Genomic DNA, 13,932 nt, shown 5'->3' with positions numbered 1-13,932 from the left:
AGAAGATGAAACATTATGTGAAAATATTTGCATTTTGAAATACAAGTACATTATACAAACAAAGTGAAGGGAAAATAAAAAACGGCAAAAGCAAAGGGCAGACAGTAGCTGCCTAATGACCATAGGGTCGGAGGTTTGCGCCCCACTCTTCCTGACCACATGTCGAACTGTCCCTGGGCAGGACACTGAATCCCCAACAGCCCATCCCCATCCCCGGCCGTGCAGTCCCGGTCCAAGGCCGAAGTAAATTGGGGAGGGTTTTGTCAGGAAGGGAATCCGGCGTAAAGCCTGTGCCAAATCAACATGCGGACAAATGATCCGCTGTGGAGACCCTGAACTCACGGGATAAGACGAAAGGACAAAAAAAGAAAGGGCAGACACTCAGACAACAGAGGGAACACACGGATTTGGAGAGGATGAATAAAGGTGAGACAAGGTAGCGTGACCCCACAAGGGAAGATGATAAGGGAGAGACAGGAAGCCAGAAAGAGAAAAAGTGAAATAGAGGCACACACACCGATGGAGGTCAGGAAGTTCAGGAGAAAACAAGGTCTGAGCCGAGAGAGAGAGAGAGAGGAGCTGAATAATGACAGGACAATTAACCTCAAACTGTAGGCACAGATAGAGGACTCACAAACACACACAAACACACACACACACACACGTCGCTCCGAATGCCACCAGCGCTTTCCTCCTCTGACCTATTGTACCAGGCGCCAGACGGCAGGAAAACACAAACATGGATGCCTTCCCAGTGTAACATCACCGTGAGCCTGAGCACAGAGTCCGCCGCTGCAGCAAGGACAGTGTTTTTATCTGCGGCGTCCAAGCTACTGTGTTTATTTGAGTTTGAGCACGAGTGAACAATGGTGTTTTTTTTACAGATTTTTTTTTCTCGCTGCTGTTGCAGTGCACTGATATGTTAGGGCAAATTTCAACATGAGGTGTCTCTTGAGCAACTCTCCTCCATTAACGCTCCACCTCTAGTCACCAATGTCTACACCCCGTGTTGGCTCCTGTCTGAGAAGATGCTTCACACCATCGGAGTCGAACCAGAAAAAAAAAACGCAATACACCCAGTGAGTTTCTCCATATTAAAAACAGTTTCAGTCTATTCAATCAAGTCAGGCTAATAAAGAGCTCAGACTAGGCCACGTTCACACATTACATCAAAAACCCTTTTCCAAAAAAAAAACAACAAAAAACCCCATTGAGAAAGTATATAAAAATATTTGCCAGCATAAGAACAGAAATGAAGTGAAATCAAACAAAAAACAAAGGGTAATATGATATTATTGTATTTGCATCTCATGCTAAATCAGAAATGGTAGAAACTTCTACCATTTGCAACAGCTACAAAAGCGAAAACGTTGGCATCAAATTGCGGCACATTTCCACATGGGCTCTGTGTTCAAACCCACCGATTCCAGTGAGAGCGCCGATGGGACAGAGGCTCGTGGCACAGATCAAGGCCGACATGATGCCAGGCGTTTCCCTTTTTTTCCTTTTAGCTTGAACTAGGTTTAGCTTGTTTTTGAGCGTGTACCAGATACATCAAAAGGGTTCTGGTCCTGTTGCTTGCAGTGGTGGGAAATAGCCCCAGTTTGTGAAAATGGGTTCAATTGGGCTGCACAATAGAATAATACGAATAATAAAATGGTGTTGAAGGTCTGATATACTGCAGCAGAACAAAGAGTTGGGGACATTTCCTCTTAGCAACACAATGGCATTTAAGCAAACACAAAACCTAACGTGCAGGTATAATAATATAATAAGAATTAGTTGATAACCTGCTACAAAGCAGACCCTCCACAGGCCTGAGTGCAGTGCCATCTTGACCTCGGTGGTCTGGTTCTGCTGCAGGACGATTCCCTCCTCCATCAGCAGCCAGTAGTCCGTGGACACGGCGATGCCCACCAGCAGCAAACCACAGGCCCCGAAAACCGACGACAGCAGCGTCAGAGCCCTCGTACTGAACGAACTCATCTGAGGAGCAGGAGAACACAGTCAAAGAAGAAAAAAAAGGTGAGGTTGTGTATTTAAAAAAGATAAGTGAATGGCGACGAGTGGACGGACTAATTCACATAATTTTAACATTTTAAAACATGCACATCTCAACTTCCTCTGGCTTTAGCCAACAGGAGGGGAGATTAAAGAAGTCAGGGGAGAAACAGTAAGACTTGCTTTAAAATCAGCACAGCACATCAGTCTCTTTCCTCCTGAGTGTTCATGAGTTTGTAGCTTTCGCAAACAGCAACGGTGCCAGTGATGTGCAGGAGGAGGAAGGTTTGCTCCCACAAAAAGCTGTTAAATGTGTTGGAAGGCAGAGAATCCATCTCAAAGCTGCAGCTGCGCTTTACTTTGGCAAACGTGAGCTTTGCATTGTGAGGTGCTGAATTCTGCACGAATTCTGCTGTGGAATAACATGTTTTACATCTTTATCATTGATCGGTGCCCAGCTCCCAGGTTAACACAACATGCAGTGCAGCTGAGGGCTCACTAGGTGGCAGGAACGCTGCCTCTGCCGAGCATCATTTGACAAACATCTCCCTCTTTCTCTCTCACACACCTCTAAACACACACGGCGGCTAATCCATCCAGTCAAAATGGAGGTCACATTCACCACGCTGTGGTGTGTGGAGGTGAAGCAGCCACGAGGCATCGTGGGGCTGTGATTTGTGGTCCCCTAAGCAACAACATACCCCTAAATCCAAAAACCCTTTTCTTACATTAACAGCCAGGTGACTTGCATTTTACAGTGCAAAGAACAAACTGAAGTTGATTGAGATAAACTGAATCAGATTGTGCCGAGCGGAGAGTCACACCGATACTCACAATCTGAGTAATGTACAAAATCTACACGTCTCGAAGGTGTTTTATTATTCTTTCCATGTACTGTATTTGAATAATAATCTCAATAGTGTGGACACTGTGAGTGATGGAGCTTAAAACTCGAGAAAAGCTCTTTTTGTCCGTTTAAGTGCTGCATGAATTATTCGAAGCAAAAGTTTGTTACTGTTATTATTTAACGGGACAGAAATGCTACTACAAACCCCCTTTCAACAAGAGTTTTTTTTTTTCCTCAAATGAAATGAAACATATTTTACTTGTTCATTTGCAGAATGTGTCTCCCTACAATTATGTCCACCTTCATTCATATGCAGCTCACCCATTGACACACCCTCAAACCATTCCAGATGCTGTCACCTTGCATCTTTGGCAGGAAGAACCTCATTCATTTTTGCCTAAAAACAAACAGAAATGTTGACTCGTCTGACCACAGAACAGGTTTCTACCTGACGTGAGCTCAAGCCCAGAAAACCCTGCAGCATTTCTGCACAAATCGGATGTGTGGCCTCCACCTTGCATAATAGAGTTTTTACGTTTAATTTCTGGACACAGCCGCAGATTGTGTTGAGTGACAGGTTTATTAAACTTCTCCCAGGCCCGTGTGGCTCTATTCATCATGGTAACATGACAGGTTCTCGTGCATCGCCACCTGAGGGCTTGAGGCTTATGCACATTCAACAGCGGTTTCTGACCTTGGCCTCTCAGCACCAGGAATTCCCTGGAGTCGGCGAAACTTTATTTTTTTATTACAATCTCGCAGCTGCAGAGAACATATCACAACCACCTGGTATTCAGACAGACGTGGTTGTCAAGAGGCAGATTGGAGTGGATGGATGGGTCAAAAAAGCTGAGGACTTTCCTACTGGAGTTGAAATCCATTGTGAAAACTACTCTTTACAAGTCATGTGACAAAGCATCAGCACGTTTATTTGATACCTAATCTTCCCCTGACCCAACCAGGATGTCTTTGTAAATAACCCCAACAAAACTGACAAATGACCCTTATGGGCATTAAAGTTGGGCAAAATACTGGGGGACAGACAGATAAATGCAAAGTTACCAGCGTGGGCAAACAGAGGTCTCATTCAGGTTCTGAATTCAGGTTTTCAGACAGGTGTTGGTTCAGGTTCAAGGCCCAACTGTTAAGAGTTGTACAGCATGAAGAGCTAATCTGGCACTGAGTGAACTATGGCTGAGCTATAAATAATGAGCAACAATTGAAAATGCGAGTGAGAACGAGACTGACAGGAGAGAGGAGAGTGAATGGCAAGAAAAATGTGAGCTTCAAATGAATCGAAAAACCAACCAGATTTGACTTTTTACTGCAGTTTTGAAACGGTCTCAAATATTCTTGAAATGTGATTTTAAATTAATAATTGTTTCCATTTTAGAAACTTCCGGGCAGAGAGCACAGGTCAGCTCTGAAACCAAATTGTTTCGGTGGTCCAGCAATTTTACATTTTAATAAATCGCTTCAATATTCACTTCCTGTTGGAAGAGAATAGTTAGTTTTCTCATGTATTACCACTAATAAACGACTTTCAAACCAACACGTAAAGGTGTTTTGTGCTTCTTAAGATGACGTTTTACGAGGGCGAGAAAGAGCGAAGCTGATAAGAGAACAGCCAGGAAGCAAATGAGCACAGCAGACAAGATCCGAACTGAACAGATAAGAAGCGAAAAGAAAGTGGCTGTCAGGCAAGAAGACAGCAGACAGTGACCTCATCACTGAGGCGTAAAGCTGCAGAGGACGTTGAGTGGTGTGAGAGAGGGTTCATTTGGACACGTGTCATCCCTTACAAATGTTTGATATGCCTCTCGTCTCAGGTGGACATAGTCTAATCAGTGCCCTGCAGAGACATTGGTAGGACATGGTCAGAAAAAACAGTTGAGTTTCCCGGTATCACTTAAACCGAGGGTTACCAGCAGGTTCCCAAATGCATGAACTAGGGGATGCAGGAAGGAGTAGAAGAGTGTTCCTGTCTGCAGATTCAAACAAGACAGTGCTTGAAGGACGTCCAGAAGTTTTAAAGACATCGAGGCCTCACAAGACGCCACATCCTCGGAATTAGACCGAGGTGATTTCTGCCCGGCTCGTGCAAATAGCCACCAGTCTTAGTGGTGAAAATGTCAGACAGGAGACCGTCAGACACTCAGTGCTGCTGAGTCAGAACACACAAATCCGTCCGCCACTTAGGACAGAGGAGACAGAGACGAATACACGGTGAAGGTTTGAGCCTGTGGGCTTTCAGATTGTTTCAATCCTGTTGTTTAACAGCGTGTTCACGAAAAAAGGCCTTTCAGAGCAGCAGCAGGGCACCGCAGAAATATATATCTATATCTATATATCTAGTTAAACTTTATAGTTATATCAAGTTTTTATTTGGAAACATTAGTTTTTTTTAAAGTAAGTTTAATGTAACTGTTAATGGAACTTTTATTGTAACATTTTTCAATTCGAGAAAACAGCTTGAGAAGTGAATAAGCTTTCAACCAAAGCTGGCAGTGTGGCTACCTCTGCCGCTAACTGCAAACGGTTACGATTCTTCATATGTTAAAGCTGCTGTTAGGCTGCTGTTAGGCTAAGATGGAATTGTTTTAAAGTCTTTATATAGTTTGCGCGGAGTACAATAAGTAAATACAACTGCCAGAATGTATTTGTGGCGTCTATTTTTATTACATTATAAAACTAAATTATACTGTAAAAGATACTATGATTTTATGATTTTTTTCTTTTTATAAATGAAAAGTTAATCGCAGGCTTCTTTGTTTGGTGTGTACACTATAAAGTTTTAAAATACAAATATTTCTTCTAGCCATTTGGTCCAAAATTTCTGCAGTCACTCTGAGTTTCTTGCAGGGACAATATGTAGATGTCTTACAGTTTGGCTTGACCTCAATATTTGCTTAAAATGAAAAAGTGAAAAATAAATTCACACATTTTTGGACTTAATAAATAAATGATAAATAAGAAATAAATGATTGTTTTCTTCAGCTTTGGGCTTTTTTTCCCCCACATGGTTCTTTTCTTGAACTGTGCTTTTTAATCTAGATATATATGGACAAAAATGTGGGTTTGGAGGACAGGAACTGGTGCGATGGGTCAATGCACAGATACACACACAGAAATAGAACCAGGTCTGGGTTTGCTGTAATATCTGCCAGCAAATGGGCTGAGATGAGGTTTGTAATTTAAACCTAGAGAGTATAACCACAATTCCCAAGGGACAACAGTCACTAACTAAATGTGTGTGTGCAGGGAGAATCAAAAGGTAATGTATTGAATTACAGATGAACTGAGCACCAGGAACATGCTAAGAGTAAATGATGTTGGGAAGAAGGAGCGAAGGAAGGCGGCTCAAGAAAAAAAGAAGGGGGGGGGGGGGGGGGGGGGGGGGGTTGTGAAAAGAGAGAGGATGACAGAAAGTGAAAGAGGGGTGGGGGATTTTGGGAGGAAAAGGTCAAATGCAGAGAGAAAGGGTGAACATGAGCTAAAAACGAGTGAGGGGAGACAAGGGACAGGTGAGAAGCAAGAGTCAGATAAATTTATGAAGAAAAGTAGGAAGTAGGAAGGCGAAGAGGGTGAACAGAGACTAAGGGATAAAGGACACGACGTAAAGGCACGAAAGTGAAATGAGGAGAACAAAGCAAGATGAGAAAGATGATTAGGCACTGATTACAGGAAACTTTAGGAATCAGAGGACGTAATTACGTTATTTCAGTGTTGATGGACTTTAGCATCTATTTAGCATTTGTTTTTAAACTTTCATTTATTTTCTGCCACTTATCCAAAGTCTGGTGGCAGCAGGCTGAGTAAGGTTTGTTTACAGGAAATGAAAAATAAATTGAGTTTCTGCCAATAATTATAGTACAAATGTTTTGGTTACAAGGTTACGAGGGTCTCTCTTTCATTCTGTCTGTCAATGCTACATATGTTTTAGCTTCCTGTATGGAATCTCTCTCTCTCGGAGCAGAAGCACTCAGTCGACTGCAGAACACAGCTGCTGTGTCGACATTGCTTTACTGAAGTGATTCAGCCTCTGATATTTTGTTCTATACATAAAATCTGTGCAGAAGTCTTCATTTTTTCCCTTTTACCGTGTGCAAAATTGTTCACACGCAGAAACATTTCCAGTCCAGCAGTGAGCAGCAGGCTGAGGAGCTGTCCAGCCTTGTGGTGCTGAAATCGCAACTACACCCGACCGTCCTCGTTCTCCTTTCCCTTGGCAAAATACACACTCTTTCATTTTCTCTCTGCGCCACGCTCCTCTCTTTTGTTTGATAGGTTGACTTTGTTTAAAACCACAAAGGCCGCATGGTGGTGAACCTGGCATAATCTGACAAATTCAAGGTAACAGTTTTCAAAACGCTGCCTTATGATGTTTCCTTGACCCATATTCAATAGCTTAAAATACTTAGATTTGCTTTTCACCTGACGGGGATCTGTTGTAGCACTGTGAATACTCACTACTGTCTCGGCGTAACATGACGTTCTAACTTTGTTCTTAGCATCATGTCCCCTGTCAAACATCAATGTTATTTCCATGACAAAGCAGACATTAGTCATAGTTTCAACCCTAAACGATTATTTTAGAAGTTTAATCAAAACACGCATTGGCCTGATATGCACTTCCCTTCACATGGCTATAAACAGCACAGAGGTCGGCGGCAACACATTGTTATTTCTCATGCTTTAAGGCACTTCAGTAAGACATGTTCACTGTCATGTCATTTAATTTTGCCTTTATTACTCCTGCCGCCTGTCATCTTGTTGTACGTCAGCGTCTGAATATTTGTGTCTTTTCTCTTTTAACAGTCTGCAGAAAGTCACATTGAAAGACTTTACATAATCACAGGACCTGAAGCGTTGGTAGACAGTCAGCTGTGCCCCTGCAGCACTGTTCCAGATGTAAAAATGAACATGGCCTACGGTTAAACTTAATTCACTGGCTTGCATCTATATTACAAAGCTCCACAACGTACTCCTCAGCATACTTACATTTTTTTTATTCCTCCATTTATTATTAATGCTGTTTAATTTCATTGTAGGCTTAGAAGCATCCTCAATGAAGTCCAACTTAATGAATGAGTGTGGATTGCTAATTAGGGCATTAACGCAGGGTTGTCACTGTAGGAGTGATAATAACTTCCCTTAATCAGGAGCTTTGTACAGATGAATTACGTAATATCTGGAAATGGGTTATTTGCTTAGTAAAGCAAATAGTTTAGCTTGTTGTGCTGTACAGGGTGAGACACAGTTTTCATCTACTATCAACGAGCTTCTTTTTTTCAGTAATTATGGGGATATGTTTGTTTCGGTAATGAGTGGATAAAGTCCCAATTGCTTCCCTGTTGAGGCACAAAAAACAAGATGGACTGAACAAAACTGGCAATCAGAGGAGATCGGGACCAATTCAGGCATCAAAAAGTGGTGGATAACGTGGAATGAGGGAAAGTTTTTAATATTAATAATGGTGTCAAATGCTTTTCTTGCCTTTGATTACTGCTGTTATGGTGAAGTAAGATTTAAAGGTTTAAAGGTAAAGTTTCACGGACTAACTCTCCCTCTGGGGACAAGCATTTCTGGTCAAACTAAAAAAAAAAAAAAGGGATTAAAGACTGTGCAGCAGTGTCGGGTCAATATCAAGCAGAGCAAAGCCAGTGCTGAGCACCACGAAACTACACGTCCCGTGGTGCCGGGCGGAGCTCCACAGATGGCGTTCCCAGGTTAGTTTGCTAGCTTTGAGTGGGGTGGGGGTGTTTTCTGTTGAGAGGGCAATATGTCCCTCTGTCAGCAGCCAGAGTCGGATGCCAACTGGCAGGAAGAAGACAAGGATATTTAAGGAAGAGAGGGATGGAAGACAAGAAAGGGGGAATGGAAGATGAGGAGGGGATGATGCAAGAAAAGCCAGAAGGGGAAAAAAAAGGAAACAAAGATGGAATGGAGTGGGACAGATGGTGAGACACACATATCTGATGACAGCACTTCAGATCAGGTGTAGGCTGGTCAAAGGGATTATGCAAAGAGAAGAGGTGGAAATAAAAACAAGGGTCCTGGTTAAAGAAAAGGATGAAACAAGTGCTTTTCAAGAAACTTTTGTCTGGAGAAATTTGATGCTATTTCCAGGAACAATGCTGAACCACATTCACGTCTGCACTCGCTGCAAGAAGGGTCTCATTCCTCGAAGCAGTACTTAAGACGATGAAAGCTTTGGGAACCAAACCCTCATCCTATAGGCTGTACAACGCCTGCCGAACCGATAAAGATAATTAGCTAATGTGACGGGCAAGAAAACACGAAAAAACAAGGGAGGGGGCTGCAAAAGACTGAGGGCAGGAGTGAAGAGAGAAGAAAAGGAAAGAGAGCTCACAGGGAAAGTCCTTGGCCCAGAAACTGAGGAAAGTCCTTGTACCAAGCACACACACCTTCACGCTGCTTTACTTAGTTTGAATTTTGGATAATTTAAATCAGAGGTAACATTTCGCTTTGAGCGACCTGAATAAACCCTGAGAATGATGGGTTGATGAAGAGCAGTGGAAACTTTCTGATGCCCATGATCAGGTGTGTGTGGACAGAACATATGCAGGGACGTTACCCAAGCTCCTTCACTCAAACTTTCAGATTCTGCTCGCTCCGAGCGTTTGGTTTTGAAAGTGAAATTTAGAATTTGAAAAGTCGTTCTTCACTTAGCAAGGCGCCATCTTTACCACCACCAGTGTCGGGCAGTCAGTGAGGAAAGTTGCATTGCTAGTTGTTGCATTGTGTCCTGACCCAGTGGCACCAGAGAGAAACCACTCTGACAGCCACCGCTTTGACTACTGCCACCTGCAGGTGCAGAACATATGTGGTAGATGGCCGTTGGCTGGAGGATTGTCAAGTGCCAAATGATTTCATCATCGCTAGTTCCATTTTCCTTGAGCTTTACTCGAGACTTCCTTGATCTTGAGATGTGGCTCCATGACACTGTGATCTCTTTAAATGCTCACGTGCTTCTATTATCCTTAATTGGCAACACGCAGCCACAGAGTGCGTAGCCTCAACCCGTAGCATGAACTGCTGCAAAACGTGGAACCAGGAGCTGGATGCAGAATAAACAGACAGGTATGTACAACAGCGAGCAGTCGTTATTGCTTCCCTGTGCCGCCCTTTGAGTAACCCTGGTGCGAAATGAAGCACCAGCCCTGCCACTGTCAGTGAGTCACACCATCAATCAGCAGTTTAAACAACTGAAGTTAGTGTGTGATTCATTTCCTGTCAGTTGAGTGCAGCACATCGGCTGACGATCATAATACTTCACATCTCAGACACCCAGTGTACAGATCTGTGAACTAAATGGTCGGATATTACACCTGAGACTCTTTATCACTCTGCAGTCTGTTTAAACTTACCACGATTCATCCAATAAACCACTAGATTTTTTTTTTTTTTTACATGAGCTAGAAGGGATTTATTTCAAGGTATTAGAGAGCATGGTTCTTACAGGTAAACCCATTTTCTCCAAACCTACCTTGCTTAATCTCACTTTTCTCCTACTGTGCCTTCACCATGTAGCAGTGGAAAGTTACCAATGATATAGAGCAGGGCAACATGTGGGGACAGTAGCAAATATTAAGTGTTTTGTGCACGAACTCAGCTATAAGATAAGAGCAAAGCGATTTTATTATTACCAAAGGTTCAAGTAAAAAAAAAAAAAAAAATCGATCATTAAATGAACAAACAGAACAAACTGTGACACTGAGACACCTAGTGGGGAGGATGAGTCACTACACAGAATTTTCTTCTCCTTAATCTTTGCGGTTTTATGTTTTCTCCTTTGTTTGCATTGCTGCCCCCTTCTACTTTATTCTTAACAATGTTCTGTAATCCTTTCATCATTCTGGTGTTTCTGGCGTTTTTTTCTCTTTCTTGCTTTGTTTGCCCATTCGTCCACCCCTTTCGTTGGAATGTTGCCAACAATACCTAAGTCCTGTCAGCTCCCTGATGAACCAGGCGCAATACCTGAAATTGCTGATTATGAATGTTACATAATAAATCTTGCCTGTTCTTCTGTCCTTAAAATTACCAGTGGGCCACGTTAATCAGAAGCAAGCAGAAGTCTTCCTCATTATTCTTCCTCTATCTACACAGGAATGATGCTGTTCAGTGTGTAGAAAAAGTGGGAGAAAAGGAGGAGGACGGGGGGGGGGGGGGGGGGGGGGGGGGTGGACCTAGTAAGTGCTGCAGTCTGCTGGAACAGTATCATAGGATGGATTCCCCAAGTAGGAGCCAAGAGTTTTTGCACCCACGCACGCGCATTTACACACACACACACACACACACGTGTACACATGTTTGCCTGACTCCTGATTTCCCCCTCCTGTTTCTCGTTTCAACCAACACAGCCACACACTCACACATCCTCACATACCCCCCCCCCCTTCTCTCCTCCACGCGCCCCTGGGAGCGGGCAGTTTCTCGGTGCCGTTCTCCAGACTGTATTCTCACTGTGGTAAATCGCGCTCCCTCCAAATGCGCCACACTAATCACTGTACGGCACCATCCTCCGCTGGAAGCCGCGCAGACACACTCGTCCGCTGCTGTCAACAAAACCGCGCACATCCACACTCCTGAGCCCGAGGTGAGCAGGAAGACTCACTCACATCTAACAGGGTTCAGTGAAGCTAAAAAAAAAAAAAAATCAGCTCAATACAAAGTGACATTCGTGAGCATCATTGCTCAGCTCTGCAGCCAAATCATAAGTCCTGACGTGCGCAACTGAGGAAGCTGAACGGGTCTGTAGAACAGATGTGAGGGGCTGAGTATGTGAGGGTATCGGTGGGGCGCAGATGAGGCAGAAGAAGCTTTACTCACCCTGCAGAGTGGAGAGCTGGTCGGACGATGCAGCCGACGAGAGATGTGTGCGCACCGGAAAGCCTGGACACCAAATTTGCAGTTCCCCCTTATCTGTCTCTCCCTCTCCTCTCCACTGCTCTCTCCGCACACACACCGCCTCTCTCCCTCTCTCCTTTTCTCGTGTTTCCCGGTATCTCCCCTCTTCTCCTCTCTTTTCTCCCCCTCTCTCTCTGTGTCTCTCACACTCCTCCTCCTCCGTCTTTACTTCACTCTGCTCTTTCAGCACTGCGGAGAATCGGTTGAATGGGCTTCACTGTAGTTTGGGGATAAGGAGGTGAGACTGGTGTGTGTGCGTGCGTTTTTGTGTGTGTGTGTGAGTGAAAGGGGGAGGGGGGGGATGAAGAGTACAGAAGAAGAAGAAAACAGGCGTACACACACACACACACACTCAGTAAGCCAGCATGGCACAGGCTCGTGCTGGTTGGAATTGAGGACACATCCCACAAAGTGACAGCGTGACTGATTCAAACACACAGCAACAATTAGCTCAGTGTAACTCATTAACAAAACTGCCAAACACAAATCTGCAGTCTGAGTGTGCATTCGTCTTTAGCTACATAAGACCTGAGTGAAAGCACAGAGAACAATCTCCAGCAGAGAGCAGAGGGAAGGAAACCTGGGTACAGTTTTGTTTCCACGTGGATGCGCTGAAGTCAGATCCTGTGCTGTTAGAAGATGACCATGTGCGTGACCCTGAAATGTGACTAATGTGGCATCAAGCATTGCCTATAATCAACCATGTAACACGAATTCCAAATGTTTACCAGTAGGTAACACCTCACATCCCTAATGAATCTCAGCATTACATTCAGTAATCACTTGTTTTTGACAATGATTTGAAATGAAGTAAAGCATCCTGCACTTAACCAGCATCTAACTCACCAGAACACATTACTTAATCTGATGACCGTTATTATTGGCAGAGTTATTGAAGATTCCGCAGCATATTAAAGGTAATAGAGTTCATCACCAGTGGGAACAGCTTTGGATCAGGTTGAGTGATGTGACACAAAAATCTTCTGATTGAATGAGTAAGACCATAGTAAAACAATCATCATCTTCATTATTGTTATTCTTATTGTTGTAGTTGCCATCATCTGTCATAATCATTATATGCTACAAGTCACGATAATCACAGTTCAAACATGGACACGAGTATGGAAGAACTGAATCCATGTAAAGGAATATTTTACTTTGTCAGAAAGTTATTATGTAAAGTCTTCTGCCAATTTTGACATTTCCTCAAGGTGTTTCAAGAAATCGTCCTAATGAGAAGGAGACGGAGGGTCAAACAAAACCAAAGTAAAATGCACGTTTTCACACCTGGAGAGAATTTCTGGTCTAAAAGTTACTCCAGACCGATCAGACCGGCCAACGCTAGCTCCTACAAACTTCAGTTTAGTAGTGAAGTATGTTACTTGTTTGCCACATGCTGGCTGATGGCAGCCTGTGCAGGGGGGCAGCCCATGGTCCGTCCAATTGAAGCTGGGATCAGCTCCAACACCCCTGCAAGCCACGATGAGATAAAAGGTTCAGACGTTGTCATGAAAATTGCAAGGCAACCGGTTTTTGTACACGGTTGGATGTATAATGCACAGGGTAATGACTCTGGGGAGCAGAGGTAAGGCCTTGCATCCACTTTGTTGTTGCAGTACTTTTCAGCTACTAAGACTTTCATACAGATATTTTTATGTGCATAACCAATAGAAAGTGCTTTGAATGGTCTAAAGTTAAACATAAAATTGTTTTAGCAGTCAATAAAATGTCAGTGTCATAAAACATGAAATCATCTTTAAAACACACACACACAGGAGAAAGAGAAACCAAAATGTCCCATGTTTCCTAACGAAGCGTGCGGTTGTGTGCGTCTGCGCGCCTGTTACGCCTCCACACTCGCTTTCACGGTCGAGTGGCCTCATCAGCTGCTGGCGACCCACAGACAGATACAGTAGCTTGTGTTGCCCTGTGACTCACCGTGTGTATATTTCTGCACGTGTGTCGGTGCGTTGACGCAGAGATAAATATGTGGACAAGAGGGAACTCATTCCGCCTCACACACAGGCCGTCGGAACTATCTGCTGGTCTGCTGGAAGAAAAAAACCTTGTTTGTTCCGATTACACAGCAGGACAATAACAGTACGGAGACGAAGCACCAGAGGATCCATGTGGACTAAACCATGTTGGCTTTT

General features: G+C 43.6%; 1 protein-coding gene across 4 annotated transcripts in view; it reads right to left on the bottom strand.

The window, feature by feature from the left end:
• cacng7a (calcium channel, voltage-dependent, gamma subunit 7a) overlaps positions 1 to 11,979 on the bottom strand; it is a 30,095-nt gene extending 18,116 nt beyond the window's left edge. For all 4 annotated transcript variants that reach the window (XR_010915587.1, XR_010915586.1, XR_010915592.1 and 1 more), the window contains exons 1-2: positions 11,702 to 11,979; positions 1,791 to 1,986 (exon numbers count right to left, since the gene is read on the bottom strand). Coding sequence is in view for 1 of the 4 variants with exons in the window: in XM_067521666.1 (XP_067377767.1) it covers positions 1,791 to 1,986 (196 nt within the window). In the remaining 3 variants the exon portion in view is untranslated. The remainder of the gene's footprint in view (positions 1 to 1,790; positions 1,987 to 11,701) is intronic.
• Positions 11,980 to 13,932: the final 1,953 nt, after the last annotated feature.

This window comes from Channa argus, chromosome 1 (genome assembly GCF_033026475.1).
Source record: "Channa argus isolate prfri chromosome 1, Channa argus male v1.0, whole genome shotgun sequence".
Classification (NCBI taxonomy): domain Eukaryota; kingdom Metazoa; phylum Chordata; class Actinopteri; order Anabantiformes; family Channidae; genus Channa; species Channa argus.
The sequence above is the reverse complement of the archived record's forward strand: the minus strand, read 5'-3'. Positions and strand labels throughout refer to the sequence as shown.